The 26,396-nt window shown below is 42.8% G+C and overlaps 1 protein-coding gene across 2 annotated transcripts in view; it reads left to right on the plus strand.

Annotated features, from left to right (window-relative positions):
* LOC125405939 (adhesion G protein-coupled receptor F2) overlaps positions 1-26,396 on the plus strand; it is a 39,604-nt gene that overhangs the window by 4,066 nt on the left and 9,142 nt on the right. For both annotated transcript variants that reach the window (XM_087897998.1, XM_087897999.1), the window contains exons 2-7: positions 8,714-8,814; positions 12,994-13,036; positions 13,699-13,853; positions 14,817-15,059; positions 16,625-17,986; positions 25,410-25,451. In XM_087897998.1, coding sequence (XP_087754124.1) covers positions 8,743-8,814; positions 12,994-13,036; positions 13,699-13,853; positions 14,817-15,059; positions 16,625-17,986; positions 25,410-25,451 — 1,917 coding nt within the window. In that variant the 5' untranslated portion in view covers positions 8,714-8,742. The remainder of the gene's footprint in view (positions 1-8,713; positions 8,815-12,993; positions 13,037-13,698; positions 13,854-14,816; positions 15,060-16,624; positions 17,987-25,409; positions 25,452-26,396) is intronic.

The following is a 26,396-nucleotide window of genomic DNA, read 5'->3' on the forward strand; positions in this document are numbered from 1 at the left end:
CTGGGTTCCCTCAGTTTCATATGTTAACATCGGTTGGAAGTGCCGAGAGTTGGCTCTTCGCTAATGGGGAGCGCAGTCAAGGTGTGGCACACAGAGGTGTCCTCACACTTCCACGCCAGCTGGTCAGGAGCCATGAAATAATGCAGAATGAAGATGTTTGGGTTTACTTTCTGTCACTGTGATAAAACTCCAGCCAGAACCACCCTGGAGAGTACGGGGTTGGTTGTTTTTGTACCGTCCATCACAGGAGCAAATCTAGACGAGTTTGAAAGCAGAACCTGAAGTAGATAGCCCAAGGAACGTTGATTACTGGCCTGCTACCCCTGGCTTGTTCAGCTTTTTTCCTCATTCAGTCCAGACCTACCAGCCCAGGGATGAATGGCACTGCCCACAGTGAGTTGGATCTTCTTGCATCAGTTAAGAAAAAGGCCCACAGATGTGCCCATGGGTCAATCTGATGGAGTCAATTCTTTAACAATTTTTTAACCCCTTCTTCCGAGGTAACTGTAGTTTACATCAAAATGACAAAATAACTGACACAAGGAGATTTATGGAAAATTCTGGTGTCTTGAGTCTTACTTCCATAAATTCTCATTGAATCCAGGCCCCAGACACTGGCATCTTCCTAGACACTCCTCTTGGAATCCTATTGTTCAGTTAAATCAGGAATTACCACGTTGAGCTGCCATTGTTTTCTTCTTTTCTTTTCCTTAGGTTTTAATATTCTTGTGCTGAGTCTTTATGGACCCAGTGAGGTCAGCTGCTCTCCCTTAGTTCAAAGAGCTGGGCCAAGCGTATTATTGTTCACGTGGCTGCATCCATGATAAACACTGGAAGGGCAGGCAAATTCCAGACAAGTTTGGTTGAGCTGTGAACATGCCTGGGCAGGCAATTAGTAGCCTTAATGATAATATAATAATAACAATAACAACAATAATCCTACCAGGAGTCTAACCTACTCTACCGTCATGAAGGCAAAACAATCCCTGAGCAGCTAAACTTGAGAGTTCCTGACTGTTGATCAACTAGAGTCCTTATTTATTATTGAGACTACTTTTTGCAGTTTGGAAAAAGTGGGATGGTGTGATGACTCATTTTTATCAGTAGGAAAGCTTTGTAGCAGAAAACACAAACTAAACAGATTGGGCAACAACCCCCAAAATTCTATCCCTATCAGAATGGTCCATCCAGATTACTGTGCACAGGACAAAGCACGTAAGCACTAAAAAATGTTCTGCTCAGCATAGCATCCCAGTTGTAGCAGGGATAAAGTCTGCCGCAGGACAGCATTTAAAATGATTACACTTCAGGCTGGTGAGATGGGTCGATGGGTGGATGGATAAAGGTCCCTGCCGTTAAGCCTGATGATCTGAGTTCAATTCCTGGGACCCACGTGTTAGGAGAGAAGTAACTCCACTTCCACACATTGTCTTCTGACCACACACACACACAAATGAGAGAGATAAGATACAAGATGGATGAATTAGTAAAAATTGACCACACACACACACAAATGAGAGAGATAAGATACAAGATGGATGAATTAGTAAAAATTGACAACTCCAGCTTGTGACCAGGTTAAAAACTGTTTGCTGTGTAAGCGCGCATTTTAAAATGCAATCATTAAGCCACCGAGTCAAGAGCCTACCTTTTAATTCTATCTTCTGTTTGGTAATTAGAGTTCGACTGCAACTCAAACATTTTACTTCAATATCCTCATTTTGTGAAGGAAGAAATAGTTCTTCTTTGCCAATGAGCACAGATGTGAAGATCATGTAAAGATTTGTGTGTAATGCTTTTATGAACATCTGTCGGTTATAAAAGAGTCATTATTTTGTGGCTAACTATCACATGTTTATATGTATTTTCATGACAGTCATGTAATTGTGTATTTGAAAATGAATTTGTTTTATGTGACTGTGTGAGTGTATATCATGTATATGTCGGTGCCCTTGGAGGCTGGATGTTATCACTGGACCACAGGGAGCTGGAGTTATGGACATCGTGAGCTAGATGACATGGGTGGTGGGAACCGAACCCAGCTCCTCCACAGGTGGCTCTCCAGCCTCTCATCGTGAGTTTTCATGTTGAGCTTTTCTGAGTCTTCCTAGATTTGTTTCTTCTTTATTTACCCTTTTGATGAATGGCACCAAAATTACTGACTCAATTATGTAATTACTGTCCATGACTTTTCCTCCCCTAAATATAAAGCAAAGCAGAAAAATACAATTATATTTATTATACTATATTTTCTATTAAAAGTACTAAAGGTTATAAGTAACCCTAGTTTCCAATCATTCTAATATTCAAGAGAGGAGTTGTAAAATGTAAGATATAATGAGGGTGGAGTGATACTTAAAAATCTACTTTTTTTTTAATCCTCTGAGACAGGGTCTCCCCATGTAGCCCTGGCTAGCCTGGAACTTGCTGTGTAGATCAGACTGTCCTCATATTCACAGAGATCTTCCTACCTCTGCCTTCTGATGGTTGGGATTAAAGGTGTACCCCACTATTTCCAATAGAATCTACTATTTTTCACATGCTACTGAAGCAAAATTTTGAGAAAAAAAATCTACAGATTTTACTTTTCTCTAGAAAAAAAAATCTGTTGTCGAAACTTATTTTCATGGAGACCGATTCTGGATGTCTGACACTTGTCCACTTGTGACGTAACCCATCATCCCTCCCATTCACTTCTTACAAGTGAGAGTGTGTGTGTGTGTGTGTGTGTGTGTGTGTATGTGAGAGACAGAGAGAGAGAGTATGTATGTTTGTGAGTGAGTGTGTGAGCATGTGTATGTGTTTGAATGTGTGTATGTATGCATGTGTGTGTATATGTGTGAGTGTGTGTATATATGTGTGTGCATGTATGCATGTGTGTGAATGTGTGTATGTATGTGAGTGTATGTATGAGTATATATGTGTGTGAATGAGTGTATGAGTATGTATGTGTATAAATATGTGTATGTGTGAGTGTGTGTGTGTTTTAGAATTACATTTTCTGTTTTTCAGGGACTATCCTTTGCTCTAAGTTATTTTATCGATTTCATGCTTTTATTAGTGTATTAGTCAGGATTTCCAGAGGAAAAGAAACATTAGCCACCCCCCCCATTCATGAGCATGCGCAGAAGAGGAATTGTAGATCAGCACACACGATCTACAGGACAAGAGGTACCAATGATGTAGGCCTTGTGTGAGACCGAAGGCCGGGAAGCTCCTTGGTGAGGAGCTGCTGTCGGTCCATCTTCTAAGAGCCCATAGTAGAAGGGCCCAGCAGGTGCCCTGACTCAAGAACAGAGCTCACCTTCCCTGTGTGACTCCTCCTTCTCTCCCCTTTCTCTATCTGAAACTCTAGCCTCTTATGGACTGCCCATGCTCAGAGTGGGTCTTCCCTCTCATTTGCTAATCCAAGTGTCAATCATCTCTGCAAAAGTCCTCACGGAGGCACCCAGAAGTGCACTTCACCAATATCCTAGATGTCGCTCTATCTAACCAAGTTGATACCTGAGAGTAGCAGTTACAGTTACTGCCTTTCTGTTTGTGTTTCTCCTTTACCAGCATGAGCAACCGAATTGCCTGAATGATTTTTAGGTTGATGCTTTTTATTAGTGTCACTTGGCTTCATTATAATTCATTTATGAAGTTCATGTGGTTATTTTGACTTGGAAGTATTTTTCTGTTTGAGACAGGGTCTCAAGTAGTCTATGCTGGGCTCAGCGGCTGTGTAGGTGAGGATGACTTTGAACTTCTGATCTTTCCACCTTCCATGTGCTCTGACTACCAGCATGTGACATGATGTTTGTCTTATGTGATTCTGGGGATCGAATTCATGGCAAGCATTCCACCAGCTGAGCATATCTCTAGTTCAACGTCCCAGTTTGTTATTTGTTGTTTTATATTTTCTTCTTTAAACTGATGTATAATTAAAACACATTTCCATAGCAGGTTCTTCCATACATAAAGCTAACTGTGAAGAATTTCTGTTTGTGTGTGCATGAGTGTGCATCTGTGCCACGTGTGTGTGTGTGCGCACACACGCTCATGCATGTGTTTAGGTTCAGAGGTCTTATCAGGCGTCTTCCTCTGTGACTCTCCACCTTACTTTTGAAGCAGGGTCTTGCTAACCCTGAGTTGCAGTTCCTGTAGCTCTGATTGGGCAGTAAGCCCCAGGGATCCACCTGTCTCTGCACCTCCAATGGCAAGCATGCCTACAACCATGCCAGAGATTTACCAAGCCAGAATCTCCAGCTCCAGGGTAGTCTCCCACCAATGAATCTGCTTGGAAGAACTCCACTGGAAGCAGAGACAGGAGAGTCCGAGGAAGTCCGTGTCTTAGGAAGAGCAGGATTGGTAAGACTGGTGAGGACATCTCTGACGAGTGATGGGGACCAAACCAGCTCATCTGGCCCAGCCCTCTGATGCTGAGATTTTGTTAGATGCAGTGTCAGAGTTTCCTCCAATTCCATGCCTTGCATGTGCAAATATGTTAAGGCTCTGTTTTCTGTTTTTATCTGGGGATAGGCTTAGAGTCCTCACCTCTAGCAGACGAGAAAGTCTCATGGTCCTCTCCCCATTTCACAATGCATCCCAGACATCCAGTTTAACAGGTCTCCAGCTGGAGGATGCTACAGTTTGACTGTCCCGCCAAAATTCACACTGAAATAGCCTTTGACGCCCATAGCAGAGCCTCATGGCTGGATTCAGACGTTCGCCTTGGAGTCTTGCTTCCCCACCTCCCTTGGGCTTGCCTCCCTGCTAAGCTATGGGAGAGCACGAAGCATGAAGCAGCAATCCTCAGAGCCCCAGGCAGGCTCTGGACTGTAACGTTTTAGGACACCAGAGAGACCCTTTCTCAAAAAAAAAAAGTTAAAGCAAAATGATATATAATCAAGGTTTTTATGTATAATACACAACAATTATAGGCAAACAAAGCAATTTCCATCTTGGTTTGTAGAACTCAATTGCTATTTTGTAAAAAATAAATGTCTACTTAAGCTTTTTGGCCACCAATATTATTTATTTCTACGTTCCTTTCTTCTTTCGTTCGTTCGTTCCTTCCTCCTTCTATTTCTCCCTCCCTTTCTTCTCCTCCTCCTGCTCCTCCTCCTCTCTCTCTTTTTTCCTTTCTTTCAAGATAGGGCCTAGCTATGCAGTCTAGACTGGCCTTGAACTCTCAGTGATCCTCTTGCCTCAGTTTTAATTACAGGTGAGAGCCACCAATCCTTCTTTGTTGCCTATTATCACTCCTTAGGACATTTGTCAAGTTTGTTTTTCTTAAGATAAATAATTGCCTATATTTTGTATCTGTGCATATGTATGTGTGCCTATCTGTTTGTGCATATTTCTGTATGCAAATCTGTTTGTGCATATGTGAATACGTGAGCATGCATGCGGAGGCCAGAGGCCAATATCAAGTGTCTTCCTCAGTGGCTCTCTACATTATTATTATTGATATTAGTATTTGTGCGTATGTGTGTGCAAGTGGGTGTGGGTACCTGTGCTCTGAATCTGGAGTTCCAGGCAGTTGTGAGTGGCACAGAATGGGTACTGGGAACCCAACTCCCGTCTTCTGGAAGAGCATCAAGTGCTCTTCACTTCTGAGCCATCTCTTCAGTCCCCCTGCTTTGTTTTTTTCTGAGATCTCTTACTCATCTTACACAGTCTGGAACTTGACAGTTTGCCTAGTCTGGCTGGCCAGTGGACCTCAGGAACCCTTTTGTCTTTGCCTCTGTAGCACTGGGATTCTAGGTGCCTGAAGCTACTCTTGGTTTTCATCTGGGTGCTGGAATTTGAACTCAGCTCCCCATGCTTGCACAACTGACAGCTTGCTGACTTAGGCATCTCCCAGTCTCTTAAGGGAACTCTGTTTGCGGGGAGTGGTTGTTGCTGCTCTTGGTGGTGATGGCAATGGCAGTGTGTGTGTGTGTGTGTGTGTGTGTGTGTGTGTGTGTGAGAGAGAGAGAGAGAGAGAGAGAGAGAAATGCTAGAGATTGAACCTTGCAAATATGCTACCCCTATGCTGTCCCCCATACTGATGACAAAATTTAAAGATAAATTCATAAATATTTAGCTTTCTTTTTAAGTTTTTGCAGAATTATGGCAACAAACTCATCCACGGCTTTAATTTTCTGTCACACTAAGTGTGCACAAAGTACTGATGGCCTTGTGATGATCTGACAGATCACTCGCATGCTTTTCATTGGGAGTTACTGCCTATTTGATCAACTTAGAGTGAAATAAAGATGGAAAAATAGCTGTGAGTTTTTGGGAATTATGTTCCCTTTTGCATTGTCCGAGAGCCTTAAATGTGCTAACTGAATGCTGAAAGATGTGCTGCGAATATTTTCCATAATTGTTGGATTTTTAGCAGAATTCCTGCTATATTTGTCTTTCAAAACAGAAAGCATGAATTAAAAAATTAATATAATATCATTGTATTAGTAATGACATTATTACATATGATGCATGATTGGGTGGAAGAATTCTTTTTGGCTAAAAATGGTCAGGTAGCAAAAAGTCAACCATTGTGATAGCCCTTGGGCTTTTCAATTACAGCCAAGAATCTTATTCTTTCAATTATCTGTCTGTCCGTCTATCTATCTATCTATCTATCTATCTATCTATCTATCTATCTATCATCTATGTATGGATGTATCATCTATCTAGCTACCTACCATCTCTCTCTCTCTCTCTCTCTCTCTCTCTCTCTCTCTCTTGTGCGCGCTATCTATCATCTGTCTGTCCATCTGTCTATCACCTATTTTGTGGTGGAATATTATTTTAAGATGTGTTACATTTGTTTATGCTGTGGAACATTTGCTTTAATGATGCAAAGATATGTTGCATTTCTTTATGTTGAATTTGCTTAATTCTGTGAAGCTCTGTTACTTTGTCTATCTAAAACACCTAATTGGTTTAATACAGAGCTGAATGGCCTATAGCAAGGCAGGAGAAAGTATAGGCAGGGCCGGCAGGTAGAGAATAAAAAGAGAAATCTAGGAAGAAAGGATAGAGGAGTGAGAAAAGAAGGGACCAGCCACCCAGCGACATAGCCAGCCATGGAGTAAGAAGGAAAGAAAAGATATACAGAAATAGAGAAAGGTAAAAGCCCAGAGGAATAAGACAGATGGGATAATTTAAGTTAAAAAAATCTGACTAGAAAGAAGCCAAATTTAAGGCTGGACATTATTAAGTAATAATAAGACTCCATGTGGATTTATTTGGGAGCTGGGTGGCCCCAGAAGAGTTAAAGAGCAAAAAAATAAAAGCACCAACAACACTACTTATCTAATGCCATGTAACATGAAGGGGCCTTGCTTGTTGGGGTATCTGTCCCACCCGGTACCCCACAACCAGCACTCCCCAAAGAAAATCACACAGAGGACTCCATAAGATTATAAACTGATTAGCCCATTAGCTCAGGCTACTTATTAGCTCTTATAATTTATGTTAGCCTATTATTTTTATCTATGTTAGCCACATGGCTCAGTACCTTTCTCATCAGGGCAGCTTACATCTTGCCTCTCCAATGGTCTGGGCAGGACTGGGAGGAATGGGCTTCCTTCTTCCCAGAATACTCCTGTTCTCATCACCCCGCCTCTACTTCCTGTCTGGTTGACCCACCTTGCCAATCAGTGTTTATTCAAAATAAACAGATTGACAGAATACAGGCAATTCTCCAACACCAATGCCCATCTACCTATCTATCCACCTACCATTAACCTATCTACCTATCTGTCTATTATGGTGGGAGAGGCCCGTGCCTTTGGGTACATGTTGAATTTTATTTTTTAAAAATTTATATGGGCATGTATTAATTATGCATAATAATGGATTTATACTTGAAGCTTTATTCATGCATACAATGAATTCTGATTATGCAAATTCTTTTATCTGGGAGTATAGACATCTAATATCTTTCAATTACTATCTTACTCAGGATGGAAGTAGTAAGAGTTAATGTCAATATTCTCAGGTGAATCCTTGCCAGCGGGCTCTCTTCAATCCTTTGTGTCCCTGATGCATTTTGTCAGCTTTTCCCCTACATTTCCTTCTTTCTTTCCTTTCTTCCTGCCCTCTTCATCCATTTTCTTCCTCTGTTGGGTATATTTCTGAGTATTTTGTATGCCTATGACACGCCAACATTGTTGGAGATGGTGAGCGATTGCTTTAGTTTTGTCTTAATTTCTGTTAAATGTAACAAGAACATTTCAATTCCAAAAATCACTATTTATGTAGGGAGACACACTTCTTGGGTTGAGGAGGCGCGAGATGATAGGATAAGCCCATCTTCTCCTTCAAAGGTATTTCTAGGCCATGGTTGTCCACAAGAATCCCTGTTTATCTTCCGTAGCCTCCTACACAGTTCCCAGCCCTGTTCTAACCCAGGGAGTAAACTGACATTTCCATTGCCTAAACACAGGCTGTTATTTGTTAGAGCCAGTAGGGCAGGTGAAATCCATCAAACAGCTTTGCTTAGAGGGATTCCTATGTGAGGCGTGCCATGCAAATCAACAGCGAGCAGTGCCATGCTCCCACGACAGCAGCCTCCTGGTAAAGACTGTGGTAGGACACAGGGCCACCGCTGCGGGCCAGAGAGCCAGCTGTTTGGGCAGCGCTGAAGACAGTCAGGTCTACTATGAACACTACGCCTGCAGGGGCACCGTACTATAAAAGCTTCACATTGAAGATGTTTTGCCTTTATGTTTCACAGAGGCGAGGATATCGGGTGTGTGGAAGACAATGACCCCTGCCTTTTGGTTGTACTGCTTGGTGCTTCTTCTGCCTACAGAATCCTGCAGAATATTATGCCAGGTACAAATGGGGGAGAGTGGGTGACGAGTTGGACAAAGGACGCTTCAGTCGCCAGCTCCGAGGGCTGGCTGAAGTATAAGGGGAAGGAGATGAGGTGGGCCAGCACAGCCTGAAGAAATGACAATGACAAGCGACAGAAAGGACCGCCTTGCTACGAACTTGTCTCCCATTAATTTGCCCAATCGGTTCTGAAATCCAGCAAAGCTAATGGGATTCAAGGGTAAGATGCCCCACCCCCATATTCTTGGCGGTGACTGGAGGGTTGCTGCGGTTCCCCGAGGCCGTGAGTAGATAGAGGTAGGGAAGGTTGCCACAGTGCCCAGGAGATGCTAGAGATATTTAGTAGGCAGGACCTCAGGATGATTTGACACAATGAGGCAACATCTCATGCAAAGTGGCAATAGCATTTCCTTTTAGAATCTTGGCAGAAGAACAAGGGTGGAGTTTACAGTAAATTACTCTTCTAGTACATAGGGCCAGTGAACCCCGTGACTCTCTCTGGAATATTTCCCCTCATACTGTACTTTAATTTTCCTCTTATTTATTGAAAAGAAGGTGTGAAGGAACATGGAGCTATAAAAACATTGAAGAGATGATTTTAAACTATTATTGGGGGGGGGGGAGAGCGCTATTATTTGACCGTGGGACCTGGAAGGTCGTCTTGGGACTCACTGGTGAAGCTCTTATCCCTTACTTTATAGAGAGTAGGACTGAGGTTGTTGTTGAAGGAATGGCTTCCTATGAGCTAAGATGAACAAGAGCCTCCTTAGGTGCGAGAATGATTTTGGAAGTTTTGTCCTGAGTTTTCCAAACAACATTCACCATCTATTTAGCTTGGCCTTCTTCTTTGTGACCCCCTTTGTTGTAACATTGATTGAAACCTGATTTCTGAGAGAGATTACAAGAGCTTTGGGAAGATGCTCTGCTGGGGGCATTCTGATGCCCATAGCTAGTTACTCTCTTTGTTTTCTCATCTGTATGGGAAACAGTTGTTATTGTTATCGTTGGGGCTCACCCTGCCCGGAACATTCTATCCTTTTCTTCCATTGTTCGCGTTTTTGATCCTCAAAGCTGCAGCGTGCTACCCCTCTCCTGACATTCCCATAGGTAAACATGCCCACTGGGAAGTTCTCCAGTTTAAGCGGGGCAGGTTAGTGTCTGCCTTTCTGTCTAGAATGAGGTTGGGGAATGTTAATATTTGGAGCTAAAGTCACCCACTCTGGATGCTACCTAGACATGAGCCGACCAGAAGGATCAGGTATGATGTACCTGAGGAAGTTAACCGAGCTGAAGCAAATCAGGTCTTTGGTGTAAGAGGGTAGACTTCCCAAAGCTTCTTGTTGACAGTGGTGTAAGAAGGCAGATTTTCCAGAACCTCTTGTTGACAGTGGTGTAAGAAGGCAGACTTTCCAGAACCTCTTGTCAGTAGTGTAAGAAGGCAGACTTTTCAGAACCTCTTGTCGACAGCATCCCATGTCCTGCCCACACACCCACCTAGTCACCTGTCTTCTCTGGAGTGTTTAGCGACCAGGCATCCTCCACAGCTGTCTACTGCAGATCATGGCCATGTCAATATGGGCTTTGGGTGACTTGAGAGGCCTTCACTCCCTGCCACATATCCCCGCTGGCTCTTGATCTGGTGCCTGACCTTTGGAAAGAGCAGTGCTGAAGGAATCACGAGAATAAATTCTAATGTCCGGAATAAGAAGAGTCCCCTGTGCGGCCTTTTTCAGGTCACCTCCTCTACAACAGTCTCTGCATTCTTATTCATAAAATAAGGAGATCGGATGGACTATCTACACAAGATAGTGTAGATACCTTCAAGATCTCTAGAAATATTATTGTAGTCTTTCAGTTTAGTGGAAGCGATGCAGCCTTTTGACTGAAACCCAAGGGATTTGTTCCCATGAACACAAACAAGAGGCTGTCATGCACTGGCGAATCCAGTGAGTCCTGTTTCATGAGTTTCTCAGCGACACCCAAGTGCTAGAGAGACCTCACTCAATTCAGAGTTTCCGTGGCTTTATTTGATAGAAAAAATAAACAGGGAATATTCATTGTCGTTTTTGATAATATGGAGAAATATAAAATTCTTAATAAGAAAAGAAAATGAATATCATGTGTCGGTCAAACAACAATGTCCAGAAAATGTCTTTTTTCCCTAGTAGCTAGAATCTTGAAATAAAAGTTGGAGCCATGGATAATGCTCTTCCAGGCCACTAGAGGGCACTCATTTCATTCAGAAATAGGAAGACTGAGTTGGCCTCTTTTCCCATACACGTGTTAACATATGCACGTCTGTATTTGTGAATGTACACATGCATACCAATATGTTATTGTACAAGTGTACATGTGTACAAGACCTTGAGTTATTTACATGGGGGAAAGGAAGACAATGCACAATTATGTTTCTAAGGAATTTAAATTTTAATTGAGAAGTTAGCATGAAAAAGAGAAGAATGGTAGCAGCAATGTGAGTTGAGGCTAGGCAGTGCTGTGTAGGTAGCCAAGGCTAGGCAGTGCTGTGCAGGTAGCTGAGGCTAGGCAGTGCTGTGCAGGTAGTCGAGGCTAGGCAGTGCTGTGTAGGTAGTCGAGGCTAGGTACTGTGCAGATAGCCGATTATAGGCAGTGTTGTGCAGATAGCAGAGGCTAGGCAGTGCTGTGCAGGTAGCTGAGGCTAGGCAGTGCTGTGCAGGTAGTCGAGGCTAGGCAGTGCTGTGTAGGTAGTCGAGGCTAGGTAGTGTGCAGATAGCCGAGTATAGGCAGTGTTGTGCAGATAGCCGAGTATAGGCAGTGTTGTGCAGATAGCAGAGGCTAGGCAGTGCTGTGCAGGTAGCTGAGGCTAGGCAGTGCTGTGCAGGTAGTCGAGGCTAGGCAGTGCTGTGTAGGTAGTCGAGGCTAGGTAGTGTGCAGATAGCCGAGTATAGGCAGTGTTGTGCAGATAGCCGAGGCTAGGCAGTGCTGTGCGGTTGTGTGGGTAACAAGTCCTTCCAAAGGCAGAGGGAGAGCAGCTCATCCAGAACACCATCAGAAAAGATCACTCAGAAGGGAGAAACATGAGCTGGATGGAATCACTGGTCAGTATCAGAATAGTAACCGCTGCCAAGCCATAAGCAGATCTCACACTTTTAAGGGTGACCCCAAGGGTTTCACACGGTCAATTCATTTATTCCCCCCATAAAAGCCAAATAGTGCCTGTTTTGCCTACAGATGGGGTAGTGGAGGCACATACAGGTGAGCGGTCCTTCTTAAGGGACAGTTCAGGAACTGAGCTCAGGTGGGTGGGTTGGTGGTCTTTTCCTAGAACACTTTCTCAGGACAGCCAGATATGCATGGCACCCTTAAAGAAGAGTAACATAAAATACATAATGAAAGTGAGCCTTTTTCTTTTAGAATGAGAAAATGAATTGAAATAAATTTCAAAGAGAATTGCTTAAAGAATTTGTATCCAGTAATTGCTCAATATCATTCAGTCATGCAGTAAAAAAAAATACTGGTAATAATAATTCATAAGCTGTACTTGCATTTTATTACATTGTGCATGCTAATGAGTTTATAATTTCTGCTATATAGAGAATAAAAGATCATTCTTTCATTTTTAAATATTTTCTAAACACTTATTTTATGTGCATGGGTGTTTTGACTGTGTGTACATTGATGCTCCACGTGTGTGCCTGGTGCCCTAGGAGGCCCTGGAATGGTGGTTACAGAAGGCTGAAGGGTGAGAGACAAAAATGGTAACCTCAATAGATGGAAGGCAGTTAGAATATTTTGTCTTTGAAAATACAATAAATATGATCATGTAAACACGTGATCATGTGAACACGTAATCATGTTGTATGACCTTCTCCCAGGATTCAATGGGGCCCATATAAGTGAAGTAAGTCTTCATGAGCTTTCTAGTAGACTTCCCTTTGCCCATGATGTGATTCATGTGTGGACTAGAGACTGTATTTATACGGAATTATGACTGGGAAGAGAGGTCCATCCCCCTGCCTGGCACTGGGGGGAAAGGTAGAAAGACATGTCATTGGACCATATACAACATCTGGGCTTTCGGTGTCTGTGTTTGCATCACAGCTGACTTGGATGTGATTGTTTGTCTGTGATTAAAATGAACCAGTAGTATCAACTGTTGACATTTGATTTTTGTTGAGAATTTTGATTTTCTCTTTTCAGGCCACCAGCAAAAGCAAGGATACGGTGCTGTCCAGGCCACATGGTATGTTGGTAGCAGTGGCCAATCACACGGAAGTCTGATCATCTGTTGTGACAGCAGGCCATTCTCAGCCCTCTGGCTCACGGAATGAGAGATGATTCATCTTGCTTGATGCCATTTGTCCTTTCCTTACTGACATGCAAGTCCACTGTGTCTTTAGCCCCAGCCAAATTCGTATCTTCCCAGCATTCTCTGCTCTACCGTGTCTCAGACTTCTTGGCTGTGAATTCTCATTGCGCTAATTCAAACCAGGGCAGTGACAAGAATAGGTCTCATTAACAATGGAGCTTTCTATAAAGTTCCAAACTAGAGCTGACCTGCATGTCTCTAGGACTCCGAGGAGGTCTGTTGGGGGTTTTGTGGGTGTGGGAGGGTGGCTCAGGAGAGTAACCCATGGGCTCTTCCTTCTTATTTGATGGGAGGAGTTTATACTTGAGTCAGCTTTAAACACTGGAATGTGGCATGTCGTTCTGTCAGGAAGAACAGGATCCTGCTTCAGAACTATGTAATGACTGCTAATCCATTTCCAATCATCAGTCTTACTGAGGAAAGATACCCATGTCTACAGAATTGTTGTGCCTTTGCCACAGAGACAACACCTTACTGACTGGGCGGCCCCGACCTCAGACCTTTCTATCTGATATGGATGCCTTTTATTTTCCCAGGTGTGTGTGATGGTGTCTGTAAGGACAGCGATGCCCCCTGCTTTCAATCTTGCCCCCCTAAAAGTGAGGGCAGCATGAAATTTGCCTGTAAGGCCAAGAAATGGCACAAAGTTACCGAAACCTGCCACACTTTGAATGCCATGAACATGTTTGAGGTAAGGTCCTTTTCTCCTCTATCATGGAATCTCACGAGGCCTCTCTGAGTGAAGTGGAGCTTCAGATGGGATCAGGAGGCCCCCTTAGGGGAAGAGACAGGCTTCCACAGTAACAGTGGGTTGTGAGTCCATGAACTCATAAACACCTATCTCCTCTCTGCGTTTGAAAGTCAGGGCAGTGTATACTGTCCCTTGTATGACATGAGGGAACCTGGCCATGTAGACAGAGCAAGGAGAGGCTTCTAGAGCTTTCACAGTGAAACTAGAGTAAACATCTTTGCCTTAAGTCCTTAAAATACCCCAAAGCTTTGGTTCTCATAGTGTACTTGATTGACTAGTAACATCCCCCCAAACTTGTTAGACCCATGAAATCTGGGCTGCACCCCAGACTTTGCTAGGTGAGAAGCTGTGCTTCCATCAGGGTCTTTGTATGATGTGGGTGCCTGCAAGAAGCCTCAAGTTTCCTAGACTTGGAGTTTCAGGCAGCTGCGAGCCACCTGGTGTGGGCTCTAGGGACCGAATCCCGAGTCCTCTGCATGAGCGGTACCCACTCTTAACTACTGAGCCAAGTCTCCAGCTCCTGCTAATTTTAAAAAGCACGGTCTCTTGGTTCACCTCTTGATAATGTAAGAATAAGTTAAATGGCAATAGGAATTCATTTAAATATACAAGATATACATGAGATGTACATACCCAGGAAGTGTTTGAAGTGATGCGTTAAAAGAAACAGTTGATGTTTGAGAGCTAGAGAGCCGTCCCTTGGGGAATTCAGACTTACATTTTGCTTTATACATCTTGGTGTTGATCAAGTTATTCCACCCTAGATGCCTCTTTGAAAATGGAAAATGAAAACTTTTTATGTGATATGCAATCGTATAACAGGGCTTTCTGAAATCCTAGTAGAAGTACTTTTGTATTTGATATGAACAAATAAAGGATTTCTTTCCTTTGGTCCTGTTTCAGGAGGATGGGGAATTATATTCAGTTCAGTCCTCTGAATCGACTATAGTTCTACATGATGATTCACGTCGAAAATTTCAGACCATAGCAGATATGCTGATGGAAAAGTGTCCCAAGGATTTAGCTTGCATCATCAGAAGCATTCAGAAGTCTCCCCAGATGCCAGGGAACATTGCTATGGTGGTAGATCTCTTACACAACATCTCCACAGCCCTAACCAGAGAGGTCAACGAGGAAAAAATGCGGGTGAGTGGCCTTGCAGATCAGCCAGCATTATCTCCTTGGGGGAGGAACTTAGGCTAGCTGGAATACCCTCTGAGCTTCCAAGAGATTGGAAACCATATTTCCCTCTCGGTATTTTTAATGTGCCACATAGCAAGTGCTTAATGAATCTTATGGAAGGAAGAATAGTCAACAAAAGAGTAATTCACGTGCCAGGTCAAGACATATTACCAGAGAGAGCTTTCTTGGTTCTGTGGTACACATCTCAGTCTTTTTTTTTTTTTTTTTAAATTTTTCCCCAGCGTCTGGGCCTGTGATGGGTTGAATCTGGGAGGGGCTGAGTCCATGAGAGGTTGAGGCTTTGAAGGGTTTGTTCAGTGCCAGGTAGAATCTGTGAAGGTTCAAGGCTGTGTGGGATTGATTCCATGGTTGCCTTACTCTTCAAAGCTCTGGGTCTTTGAGGACTTGTGCCTGGGAGGTTACGAGTCTGTTGCGAGCCAGAGTCTGCTTTCCTAAAGTGCATTTAAGCTACTGAAATTATTGAAGAAACACTGTGGGTTGTACACAAAGGAAGACGTCGTTCCTTTGCTAATTAGAACAAGTTGTTAAAACAGGAAGCAGAACAAGTGGCCAAACCTTTGCACTACAGAAGTGTGAAATGAAACTGGATTCATTTCTTCTTGGTTTTGATGCTTAAAGTAGGGAGTAGTGAGGGGTGATTCAGCCCTGTGGTCAAGTTCCAGTTTTCAGCATATTTCTATACAGGATCCTGTAACACTCTGGGACTAACAGATGTCAGCTATGTTATGGGCACTCTATGGGCCCAGGAGTGCAGCAGAAGAGGTAGAAAGGAGCAAGTAGAAGCCGCACACCCGCCGGTCTCCCAGGAAGGCATTGAACAAATAGGAGGAAAGAAAGACAAGGAATTCCTTTATATACCTCTAAATGGTATCCAAGGGTGTGTGTGTGTGTACTCATGTGTACAGGTATTCTTTCGTGTAAGGTCAGAGGGTGTTGTCAAATTTTTTTTTTCAGTTTCTTTGAACTTTATTTTTTGAGACAGAGTCTTGCGGATCTTGGAGATCGTTGATTTGGATACATTTACTGACCAAATGAGTGTCTGAGATTTACCTGTCTCTGCTTCCCTAGTGCTGGGATTACAAATGTTTCACAATGTCTTTAATGTGGGTGGTGGGGATCTGAACTTGGGTCCTCATGCATGTATGGCAAGCACTTTAGTGACTGAGCTGTTTCTGAGTTGGTGTCCAACCTTCTGATGTTGGAATATGGTATTGTCATGTACAAATGTGCTGGGCTGCATTATTACCTATGATGGAATGCACGCAGTGTGTGGGTTATAAGCTGCAGGTAAATTTAAGATTTACTGTGCAAGCAAGTCACCCAGGGGCACAGTTAAGATACTAAATAGGGCACATTGAGTTTGGGGTGGGGTGTGTGGACATTTCTAAGGAGATCTCTGGGAGCACCTATGCTGCTGGCCAGAAGACCACACTTTGTAAAAGCAAGTCTTATATGTTTTGGAGGTTTCAAAGAGTGCCTTCCCACTAATGCCAGTTCTTCTTTGACAGAGTTACAGCGCCATGGCTAACCATATTCTTAACAGCACAAGCATATCAAATTGGACCTTCATCCAAGACAGAAACAGCAGCTGTGTGTTGCTCCAATCAATCAATTCGTTTGCAAGCAAACTCTTTGTGAAGGACCATCTCATCAACATATCACATGTCTTCATTCATACCCTGGGCGCCATCATGTCCAGGGACAGCGGCGGGAGGAATTTCACTTTCTCAATGAGAATTAATGACTCGAGCGATGAAGTCACTGGGAGGGTGCTGCTCACAACTGAAGACCTGCAGAAGGTTCCCTCTCCGTCCCAGGTCATCAGCATCGCCTTCCCAACTCTTGGGGCCATCCTGGAGGCCAGTCTTTTGGAAAACAAGACCGTGAATGGGCTTGTCCTGTCTGTCATTTTGCCTAAGGAGCTTAAAAATATCTCGTTGATGTTTGAAAAGATCAGCAAGGCAGAAGGGAGGAAGTCCCAGTGCGTGGGCTGGCATTCCCTGGAGAACAGATGGGACCAGAAAGCTTGTAAGCTGATTGAGGAAAACTCCCAGCAAGCTGTTTGCAGGTGCTGGCCAAACAAGTCATTTTCTTCCTTCTCTGTTCTCATGTCACCTGACACCTTGGAAAACCCGGTGCTAATTTATATCACGTACATAGGCCTGGGCATTTCCATCTGCAGCTTGATCATCTGCCTGTTCATTGAGGCCTTAGTCTGGAGTCAAGTGACAAAGACAGAGATCTCATATTTGCGTCACCTGTGCATTGCTAACATCGCAGCCACCTTGCTGGCGGCTGACGTGTGGTTCATTGTGGCTTCCTTCCTCAGTGGCCCAATATCCCACTACAATGGATGTGTGGCTGCGACCTTTTTTGTTCATTTCTTTTATCTGGCCGTGTTTTTCTGGATGCTTGCCAAGGCTCTCCTTATCCTCTATGGAATTCTGATTGTGTTCCATACGCTGCCCAAGTCATTCCTGGTGGCCTCTCTCTTTTCAGTGGGCTATGGGTGCCCTTTGGTGATTGCTGTGACCACGCTTGCTGTCACGGAGCCTGGAAGAGGCTACCTTCGCCCTGAGGCCTGCTGGCTTAACTGGGACATGACCAAGGCTCTCCTGGCCTTTGTGGTCCCAGCTCTGGCCATCGTCGTAGTAAACCTGATTACAGTCACACTGGTTATCATCAAGACCCAGAGGGCTGCCATTGGCAGTTCCATGTTCCAGGAAGTAAGAGCCATTGTGAGGATCTGTAAGAACATTGCCATCCTCACACCACTGCTGGGGCTGACCTGGGGATTCGGAATAGGCACGGTCATCAGCAGTCACTCTCTGGTCTTCCACATTATCTTTTCCTTACTCAATGCATTACAGGTAAGTCCGGATGCTGTGGTAGAGTCTGAACTGAGACAGTCTGGGAAGCTGTTTTGTGATGGGAGCCTATGGCACCGTGTTTCATTCAGAAGACGATGAAACAGAGATATATTTTGTTTCAGAAAGGCCTTCATTTGAATTCTGACCCTCTTATTTACAAAGAATATGTAGCATGATCTTTGCATGTCTAGTTATTACAAACATGTTTTTCTCATACGAAAGAGACTGCCACTTTCGAGAGGTGCTCAGAAAATGAAGTAAGTGTGAATCTGAAAGCAACAAGTCCAAAAGTTAGTACCAACATTAGGTACTAGAGGCCATAAACACCTGTTATTAGGCTCATTTTTTCCCATTTCTTTTTGAGATGGGTGTTATATATCCAAGGCTGGCCTCAAATTCACTATGACCTTACATTTCTGATCTTCCTGCCTCCATCCCCCAGGTGCTGGGATTACAGACATGCACCATTGTAGGCAGAGGCTGCTCATTCGATTCCTGGCTGCTCAGACCCAAAATAATCACAAAGAAACTATATTTAATTAAAACACTGTGTGACCTATTAAATTAGGCTTCTTATTGACTAGCTCTTACATCTTAAATCAACCCATTTCTATTATTATATGTATTGCCACAAGGTTGTGGCTTACTAGGTAAAGTTCTGGCCTCTGTCCCCTTCGGCAGGTACATGGCGTCTCTGACTCCGCTTTCTTTCCTCTGCTTGGAATTCCTGTCTTACTCTAGTCTATCTTGTACGCCCAAAGTAGCTTCTTTATTAAACAATGGTAATAGAACATATTCACAGCATACAGAGGGAGTCCCACATCACCTCCACTTTTCTGCCTCCACTTTTCTGTCTAATTCAAAAGGAAGGTTTTAACTTTAGCATGGTAATATTGCATACAACAATCAAGCAAGAATTATAGTTACAATTTTTAGACCATTTACATTTGACAAATTAAGGAAAATACTCTATTATCTATCCTACTTTTGTGAATCTAAATTTTTATATCTAATTTATCTTTTATCATAACTAAGGAAAATTATAACTATCTATTCTACAATTCCTTCAAAGGCCCAAGAAGGATATAATATTACCTAAGTAAACAGGAAGTGCATTATAAGCAACTTCCAAAACTCTAGAATTGACAGAGACAATCTTGCTGCCTGGATAGTTATTCAAAGTTCTTCTGTAATGTTAGGGCATCTATCTTCAGCCTACAGGCCCATAGTATCTGGCAGACCTTTCCATAAAGCAGGAAATTTCAAAGACATTTTGCCTATATTAACAGCTTATCAGTCACTTTTTTCTGTGTCCTGCAGAATGTCTGGCAGACTCATGAATCAGGAACCCTGAAGAACTGTCTCACCTTCTTTAGGTAACATTAGCAGTCATTTTTCTGTGAGTCCTGCATGTCCAGTTTATATAACATGCCTACCATCAAGCAGTCCAGGCAAGAGCAGTTTCTTGCTCAAATGGCTAGCCTTGTTACATTGAAGGAAAATTTCATAATGAGTTTTTTCAATGCCCATCAATCTCTCTGAAGTAATTGGTGCTGTCATAAGCAGACATGTCTCACTGTCGAGAAAAGTCTAAGTTCTTAAAACATTTTAAATGCCATTTCCTGTATGATTGTGAAAGATCTGAATGCCTATCCATCTGAACCACATCTTTGTACATCCAAAAAACCTAACTAACATGACTACAGCTTGACTATTATAAATGACTATTAATATGTATTTATTAATTAAATATTACATTTTCAATGAGCTGAACAAACGTAATACTTTAGTCAACAGCAGAAATATACATATGCCAAAATTGACCTTAAATTTGTACCAATAAACCAAAATTTATACAAATGCAAAGTATTCATCTCTATAGCATACCCCTTTAAATGTAAACCAACTTTATAAATAATCATTTAGGAAATCTGGGCATAGTTGTCTCCAAACTGATTCTTGTTTTTTTGTTGGGTGAAGTATTTTTGGGTTTTTATAGAGATCTTTTGGGGAGGTCATGGTCCATTAAACCACATTAGCTTAAAGGGAATCCATAGGTTCTTATCCTTTGTAGAGATAAAAGCAGAACCTCTTTCCCAAAGCAACATATCCTTAGACCCAAATTTTGAAAACAAGATACCTTTAAAATATATGTTGGTTTAGCTTAGTAGCCCCCAGAATCAAATATCTCTCTGTACCTAGCTCATTCATGGTAAAAAAGAAAAAAAATCAAAGAAAGCACAATAATATACATAATCCAGATTCTCTGTGTATAGTCCATCTTTATGTGGTTTATTTTTTTACTCTATTGCTTTTTTCAAAAGTTTAATATTTATCCTATTATCTTTACTCCTTTAATCTATGACTGTCTGTATGCTTTTATATTATAACTGTATTCTTTTTCCTCTCTCTCTTAGGACTATGTACATTTATCCAACACTATGACCCATTTAGAGGTCTTTTTTATCTGAATCTATCTTTATTGAATGTGTATCTATAATTATTTTTTGACCAGGAGAGCCTTTTCTTTTAAATGCTAAGCAGGTGTGGCTAGGACCAACTCTGTGACCCTGCCTGTTGGCTCTGCCCAGTTCAACATGGCAGAGCTATGTTTACTACTAGCTCCGCAAGCCATTCTCTCCGCCCCAGCTGCAGGGACGGAGCCGGTCAATGTCTTCATTAAATAATTTGTAACACGATGCTCACAGACCCCATTTAAGTGCTTGGCCTTCTGAAAGAGCCAGAACTATTCATGCAACTAACATGAACCAAGAAGCTGCCTTCTCGAATGGGGGTTTTTGCTGCTAATGATGAATCATAAAAACCTCTTTTAAAGGAGCCGCAGCTCTCCTGTTTGCTCACTGCCAGCAAACGGAGCCCACCTGAAAGAAAGAAAATGCGGCTACCAAGAAGCTGTGCTAAACTCTGTTTATTTTGTGTGTGTGTGTGTGTGTGTGTGTGTGTGTGTGTGTGTGTGTGTATGCTCTCAGGTTTTATGTGGATGTAGTCAGCCCATGTTGGCACGCAAATTTATAGGCAGGTGCTGCTTGTTTGTTTCCCATCCTCTCAGACCCAAAATAATCACACAGAAACTATATTAATTAAAACAGTGCTTGGCCTATTAGCTTAGGCTTCTTATTGGCTAGCTCTTACATCTTAAATTAACCAATTTTTATTATTCTGTGTATCGCCACAAGGCTGTGGTTTACTGGGTAAAATTCCAGTGTCTGTCCCCTTCGGCAGTTACATAGTGTCTCTCTGACTCTGCCTTTTTTCCTACTCTATCTGCTTGGAATTCCCACCTTACTCTATTCTTTCCTGCCATAGGCCCAAAATGTGCTTCTTTATTGACCAATGGTAATAAGAAATAGTCACAGCATTCAGAGGGGAATCTCACATCACACCACCATGTACCATGTATGGGGTCCTGGACATTGAATCCAGGGCTTCATGCATGCTATGCAAATGCTGTACCAACTTAACTGTATTGCTAGCTCTGTGTTGTTACTACTTAGAAAGCAAGCGTCACCTCTTCTAAAATTTAGTCTCAGATTGGAGGTGTTTGTTACATCTTTTACCCTTGTTGTATTGTCTGCTACTCAGAGGTTTGAGACAGCAGTGCATGCCATCTTAGGTGAACCAAGCAGGTTATAGCAGAGTCTTGAAGGGCATTTCTCACACTTGTATGGATGAAGCAATGTTCATGGTTTCATTTGTATCACTGCCAAATTTTTTCTGCATGCTTATACAAATATATACTGAATATAAGAATTGAAAATTTATGCATATGATTATGTACCTGTTAGGCATGCATGCCTCCAACATCCCCAAACTCAGGGTTCTGTAGACTGTGCTCTACCCACTGAACTACATCATAGCTATTGCGCGACTTTCCTTCTCACTCAAAGTTATACCTCAGTCTTCCACTGATCTAACATATAGGTCTATTTAATGTCTAAATAGTACTTTACATTTAACATTTTTCTTCTTGGTCAAAATTACATACATTAAATATAAAGGTTGTAATCAATTAAAAAGAAAGCTTCTAGTTTCCTAAAGAGTTATACATTTTTTTTTTGGAATGTGTAGCATGGCCAGTAAAACTATTTCCAAATATGTGTTTACTCAGTTGGTAACAGAGACTTCAAATCAAATATCTCCTCATTTAAAATGTGAATACAAAAGATTTACTTTTTATAGCAAGCATTTTGATGCCTTGGAGGGCACTGTTAACAGTACGAAGGCACACATAACATTTTAAACCTTGGCTATTCTCTATATTTCTATAGAAAGGGTTATTGAAGTCTAGATTTATTGCAGTGTCAGAAATTGTCAGCTCATTACACACTTTTACAAAGCTAGTCATTGATGGAGCTGAGGTAAATACCCCTGTGTTTCTAACTTTCAGCTCACCAATCTACAGGCGACTCTTTGTAAACCCTTACTAAACACCTGTCTCCCACCACTCACACCACAGCAGTGCGTTTCCTTGCTCCCCCCTCCCTCAGGCTACCTGACTTGTGACTCTTGTTTTGGAGTGGACTGTGTGTGCCTGAGTTTTGTTACTGTGCGCACTTTCACTTGTCATAGGATCAACTTGAAACTCAGGTTATTTTCTGTCTTTACTTCTGGCAAGGAGAAGGATGAAGTCATTGAGATGCCAGTGTCTATGAGGTAGTGTGGGCAGCTACCAATGAGTGTGGGTGAGGGCTAGACACTGGGATGGGAGAAGGCAGTGCTGTATTGACTTGTACTGGCTCATGGAAGCTGAATTACAGTTTAGGAATATTGTGAGCTGGTTATAGATACAGCCATCAGTAAAATTCAGTGACACAGATTGACAGGGAAATGAATCACATTAAAAAACAACAGTCTTCTATTCCCCACACTTCTTTCTTTGTCTGTTTTGATACAGCCTTTGCCAATCTATGTATCAGGGCATTCTCGAGATGCTCAGTAATGAGGAAAGGGAGCAGAGCCATGGATCCCCTGCAGTCAGATACCATCCGCAGGATGGGAAGCAGCAGCAGCAGAGGTGGGGCTTAGGGTTGGCAGAGGTGAGGGGGGAGCTGAAGCGGACTGAGCAAAAGACATCTTCTGCAACAGGCTGGAGGGCAGAAGATACAGGAGGCAAGCCCTTCTAAAACAAGGTTTTCCCAATTAGAGTCCTATAGAAATATCTCTACTGACTGGGGCACTAGCCAACCCCTTTAGTGTGGAGACAGTGGCCACCTTGGGTGTCATTGTAGCTGCTGCCTCTTCCCTCTTCTGTCTTCTCTGAGAGCTGTTGTGGCCTGGGTGGGACTTTGAGACACCCTCATCTCCCAAGAATATTTTAGTAGGAGAACAAAGCATTATAGACTAAAACCTGGACAAAGACTTCAGAACACAAACAAAAACAAAACCCCACGAACTTGTATAGAGGAAATAGTCTACAGTTGTGGGTTTTTTTTAGATGTCTTAGCTACTGTTCTATTATTGCGAGGTGACACTGTGACCAAGACAACTCTTAAAAGGAAGCATTTGCCTTACTCTCTTTCAGTGCTTGCTTTCAGTGTAGACTGTTAGTCCATGATCATCGCGGCAGGAGGCAGACAGGTGCTAGAGCAGTAACTGAGAGCTTTACATCCTGACCTGCAGGTTTCAGAAAGAGACAGAGAAACTGAGTCTCACATGGGCTTTTGAAACCTCCAAGCTCACCCCAGTGACATACCTGCTCTAACAAAGCCACACTTTCCACTCCTTTCAAAACAGTTCTACTGAACATTCAAACCTATAAGCCTTTGGGGGGGGGTATTCCCATTCAAATCTCTACACTAAGTAAATCTCTACACTGGGCCAATCTCATTAATATTCTGATTTTCAAATGCATTGTTAGTACTGACACAAGCTGTTGTGTGTCTGCTCCAAGAATATTCACAAGAGTAATACTTTGACAACCAATGGTTCATGTCAACCATGGCAGGTTCACACTAGAGTTAAAGGCAGGGGCAGGCTTATGAGTGTGAGAGTCGGTGAGATGACGCAGTAGGTAGAAGGGCTTGAGTTGCAAGCCCGACAACTTGAGTTCCACCCCGTGTAAAAAGCCAGATACAATAGTAAGCTTCTGTTACCAAGAAATCTCCCAGAAGATGAGAGATCAAGACCTGAGAATTGGTCAGAAGCTTGTAGACCAGCTTCTATAGAGAATGCAGTGTGGCAGAAATGAGAGAGACCCCAACACAGCAATGCATGTGGCCAAAACTGACCCCTGGAAGCAATTCTCTGACTTGTACATGTGTGCCATGACACCCATCTACATACCTACCCATAGTTACATGTCCACAAACTACACACCTGTTGAGAATAAATAAAATTAAATAATTGCAAGCATTTCTAACATAAGAGTTCAAACAAACATGCAGTCTGATAAAATCTCCATGCAGACCAAGCTTGGGTATTTATAGACTGTCTATGGTGAAGAGCATTTGAGTACACTAGAGGAAGGAATGAGCTGTCTGGCTTCACACTGGTTCTTGTCATCTTCCATCTGTCAACTGCATTTTCATCAACTGTGGTAGCAATAGGCTGTCGTCTCACTGCTGAACAACTGGCCATGACATCTTTATGGTGCCAGCTGTGTTCCTCTGCCTGGGCTCACGTTCAGCTATGGCCAGAGCGATTTAGCAAGGGAGTGCCCATAGGGAAGCTCAGCTTCTCACTTTCCCTTTCCACCCACCACCCAAGCCACCCAGCATCCAAGAAGTGGGTCGAAAGGATGTTGCTGTCTACAGCGTTTTAAAAGTTGCGTTTCTGAACTTCTTTTTTCTCATCAGAAAAATGGGGCTGTCCCTTAAAATTCCTCCCTCCGGGAAGGTTTTGTGTTGTGACTAGCGGACAAGTGAAAACAGAAAGACAAAACCTCAGATGGATTGTAGCTGTGGAGGATGGTCTTCATTTTGCTGATGTGGTCTTTCTCTGCATGGATGACGTGATGGGGTTATGGGCAGCCAAGTGTGCCTGCTTTTCTTTGTGCTGTACAAGTGTGTTTTATTAGCTGCTGCTCAGAGGCTGCAAGCCTACACTGCCTTGCGTCTTCCTTACATCTTTGTTGAGTACTTATATCTTGAGGGGAACAGCTCTTGTTGAATGAAAAGAATTTTCATGCCACTCAACTTGAAGTTCCTAAAATCCCTGCATAAAGCAGGGGCCTTATTCTGTGTCTGCAGTGGCCAGAACAGTGGGCAGTACTCTTTATTGAGTAACGGGTTTGTTGTTGTTGTTGTTTCAGGCAATATCTATTGAACCAGTGAGTAGACAAGCCATGAGCGAAATAGAGTTCTTTTCTTACGGCCAGAGTAGCAGTGATGTGACAAAGGCCGCATTTGGTACTCTTACCATCATTGTATTGTAATGCATCTGCTTCCCTCTCCCTCTTTCACAGGGCTTCTTCATCCTCATGTTTGGAACAGTCCTGGATCCAAAGGTATTGTGTGCGAGCCATTCTTGGTTTTCCTGGATTGAGTCCTTGACCTGAAGTCTGCTGACTTGTGAAGAACACTTATTGAACTTTGACCTCAGGCATCGGTGCAGCCCCCTGAAACAGCGCATCATTTAAAACAATGTTCTGAGATTTTTATTGATGTTCATGTATACAAGTGCTTGCCTGAAATGATGTCTCTGCACCAAGTGTTGTAGTGTTCGCAGAGTCCAGAAGAAGGTGTTGGATCCCCTGGAACTAGAGTTACGGAAGGTTGTGAACTGTCACATGGGTGCTGGGAATTGAACCCTGGTCCTCTGGAGAGCAGCCAGTGCTCTTAAGCACCGAGCCATCTCTTCAACCCCATCAGGGTTCTTTTAATGTAGGGGATTCTTATCATCGTCCTTCAAACTCTTCTGAGGAGCACATTTCATGTGCAGTAGCTCTAAACCTCAAACCAATCGAGGGGATTTCTATTCTCTGCCTTAGAGATGAGAAAAGAGAGACACAGGGTGAAGAAACAGCTTCCTCAAGGTCCTGCTCTGAGTTCTAGTGGCAGAAATGGAATTTTTAGTTAAATCTCACAATATTATTTTGGGAGGATATCTTTCGGAGTGGAAGGACGTGTGCCAGGAATACAGGACTGCTCAACGAGGGATGCCAAAAGGTTCAGTTCCCAGCACTCACTTGGTGACTCACACATCACTTCAGGACTAGGGCATCTGATTCCTCCTTCTAGCCTCTGGGGACAGTGCAGGCACATGGTACAGATCCACACACACAGGCAAATGAGCCATGACTACAAAGTAAAAAGTTAAGGAAAAAATGAAAAAGGAACAACACCAGAACAAAATTGGAAACAAAACACCCGTGTCCACTTTAGGGTATCTTGTTTTTAAAGTACTGATGTTATTGAAGTTAACCTCAAAGGTTTGTGAACAGAATTTAAAA

Source organism: Myodes glareolus, chromosome 18 (genome assembly GCF_982192425.1).
Source record: "Myodes glareolus chromosome 18, mMyoGla1.1, whole genome shotgun sequence".
In the NCBI taxonomy this organism is placed as follows: domain Eukaryota; kingdom Metazoa; phylum Chordata; class Mammalia; order Rodentia; family Cricetidae; genus Myodes; species Myodes glareolus.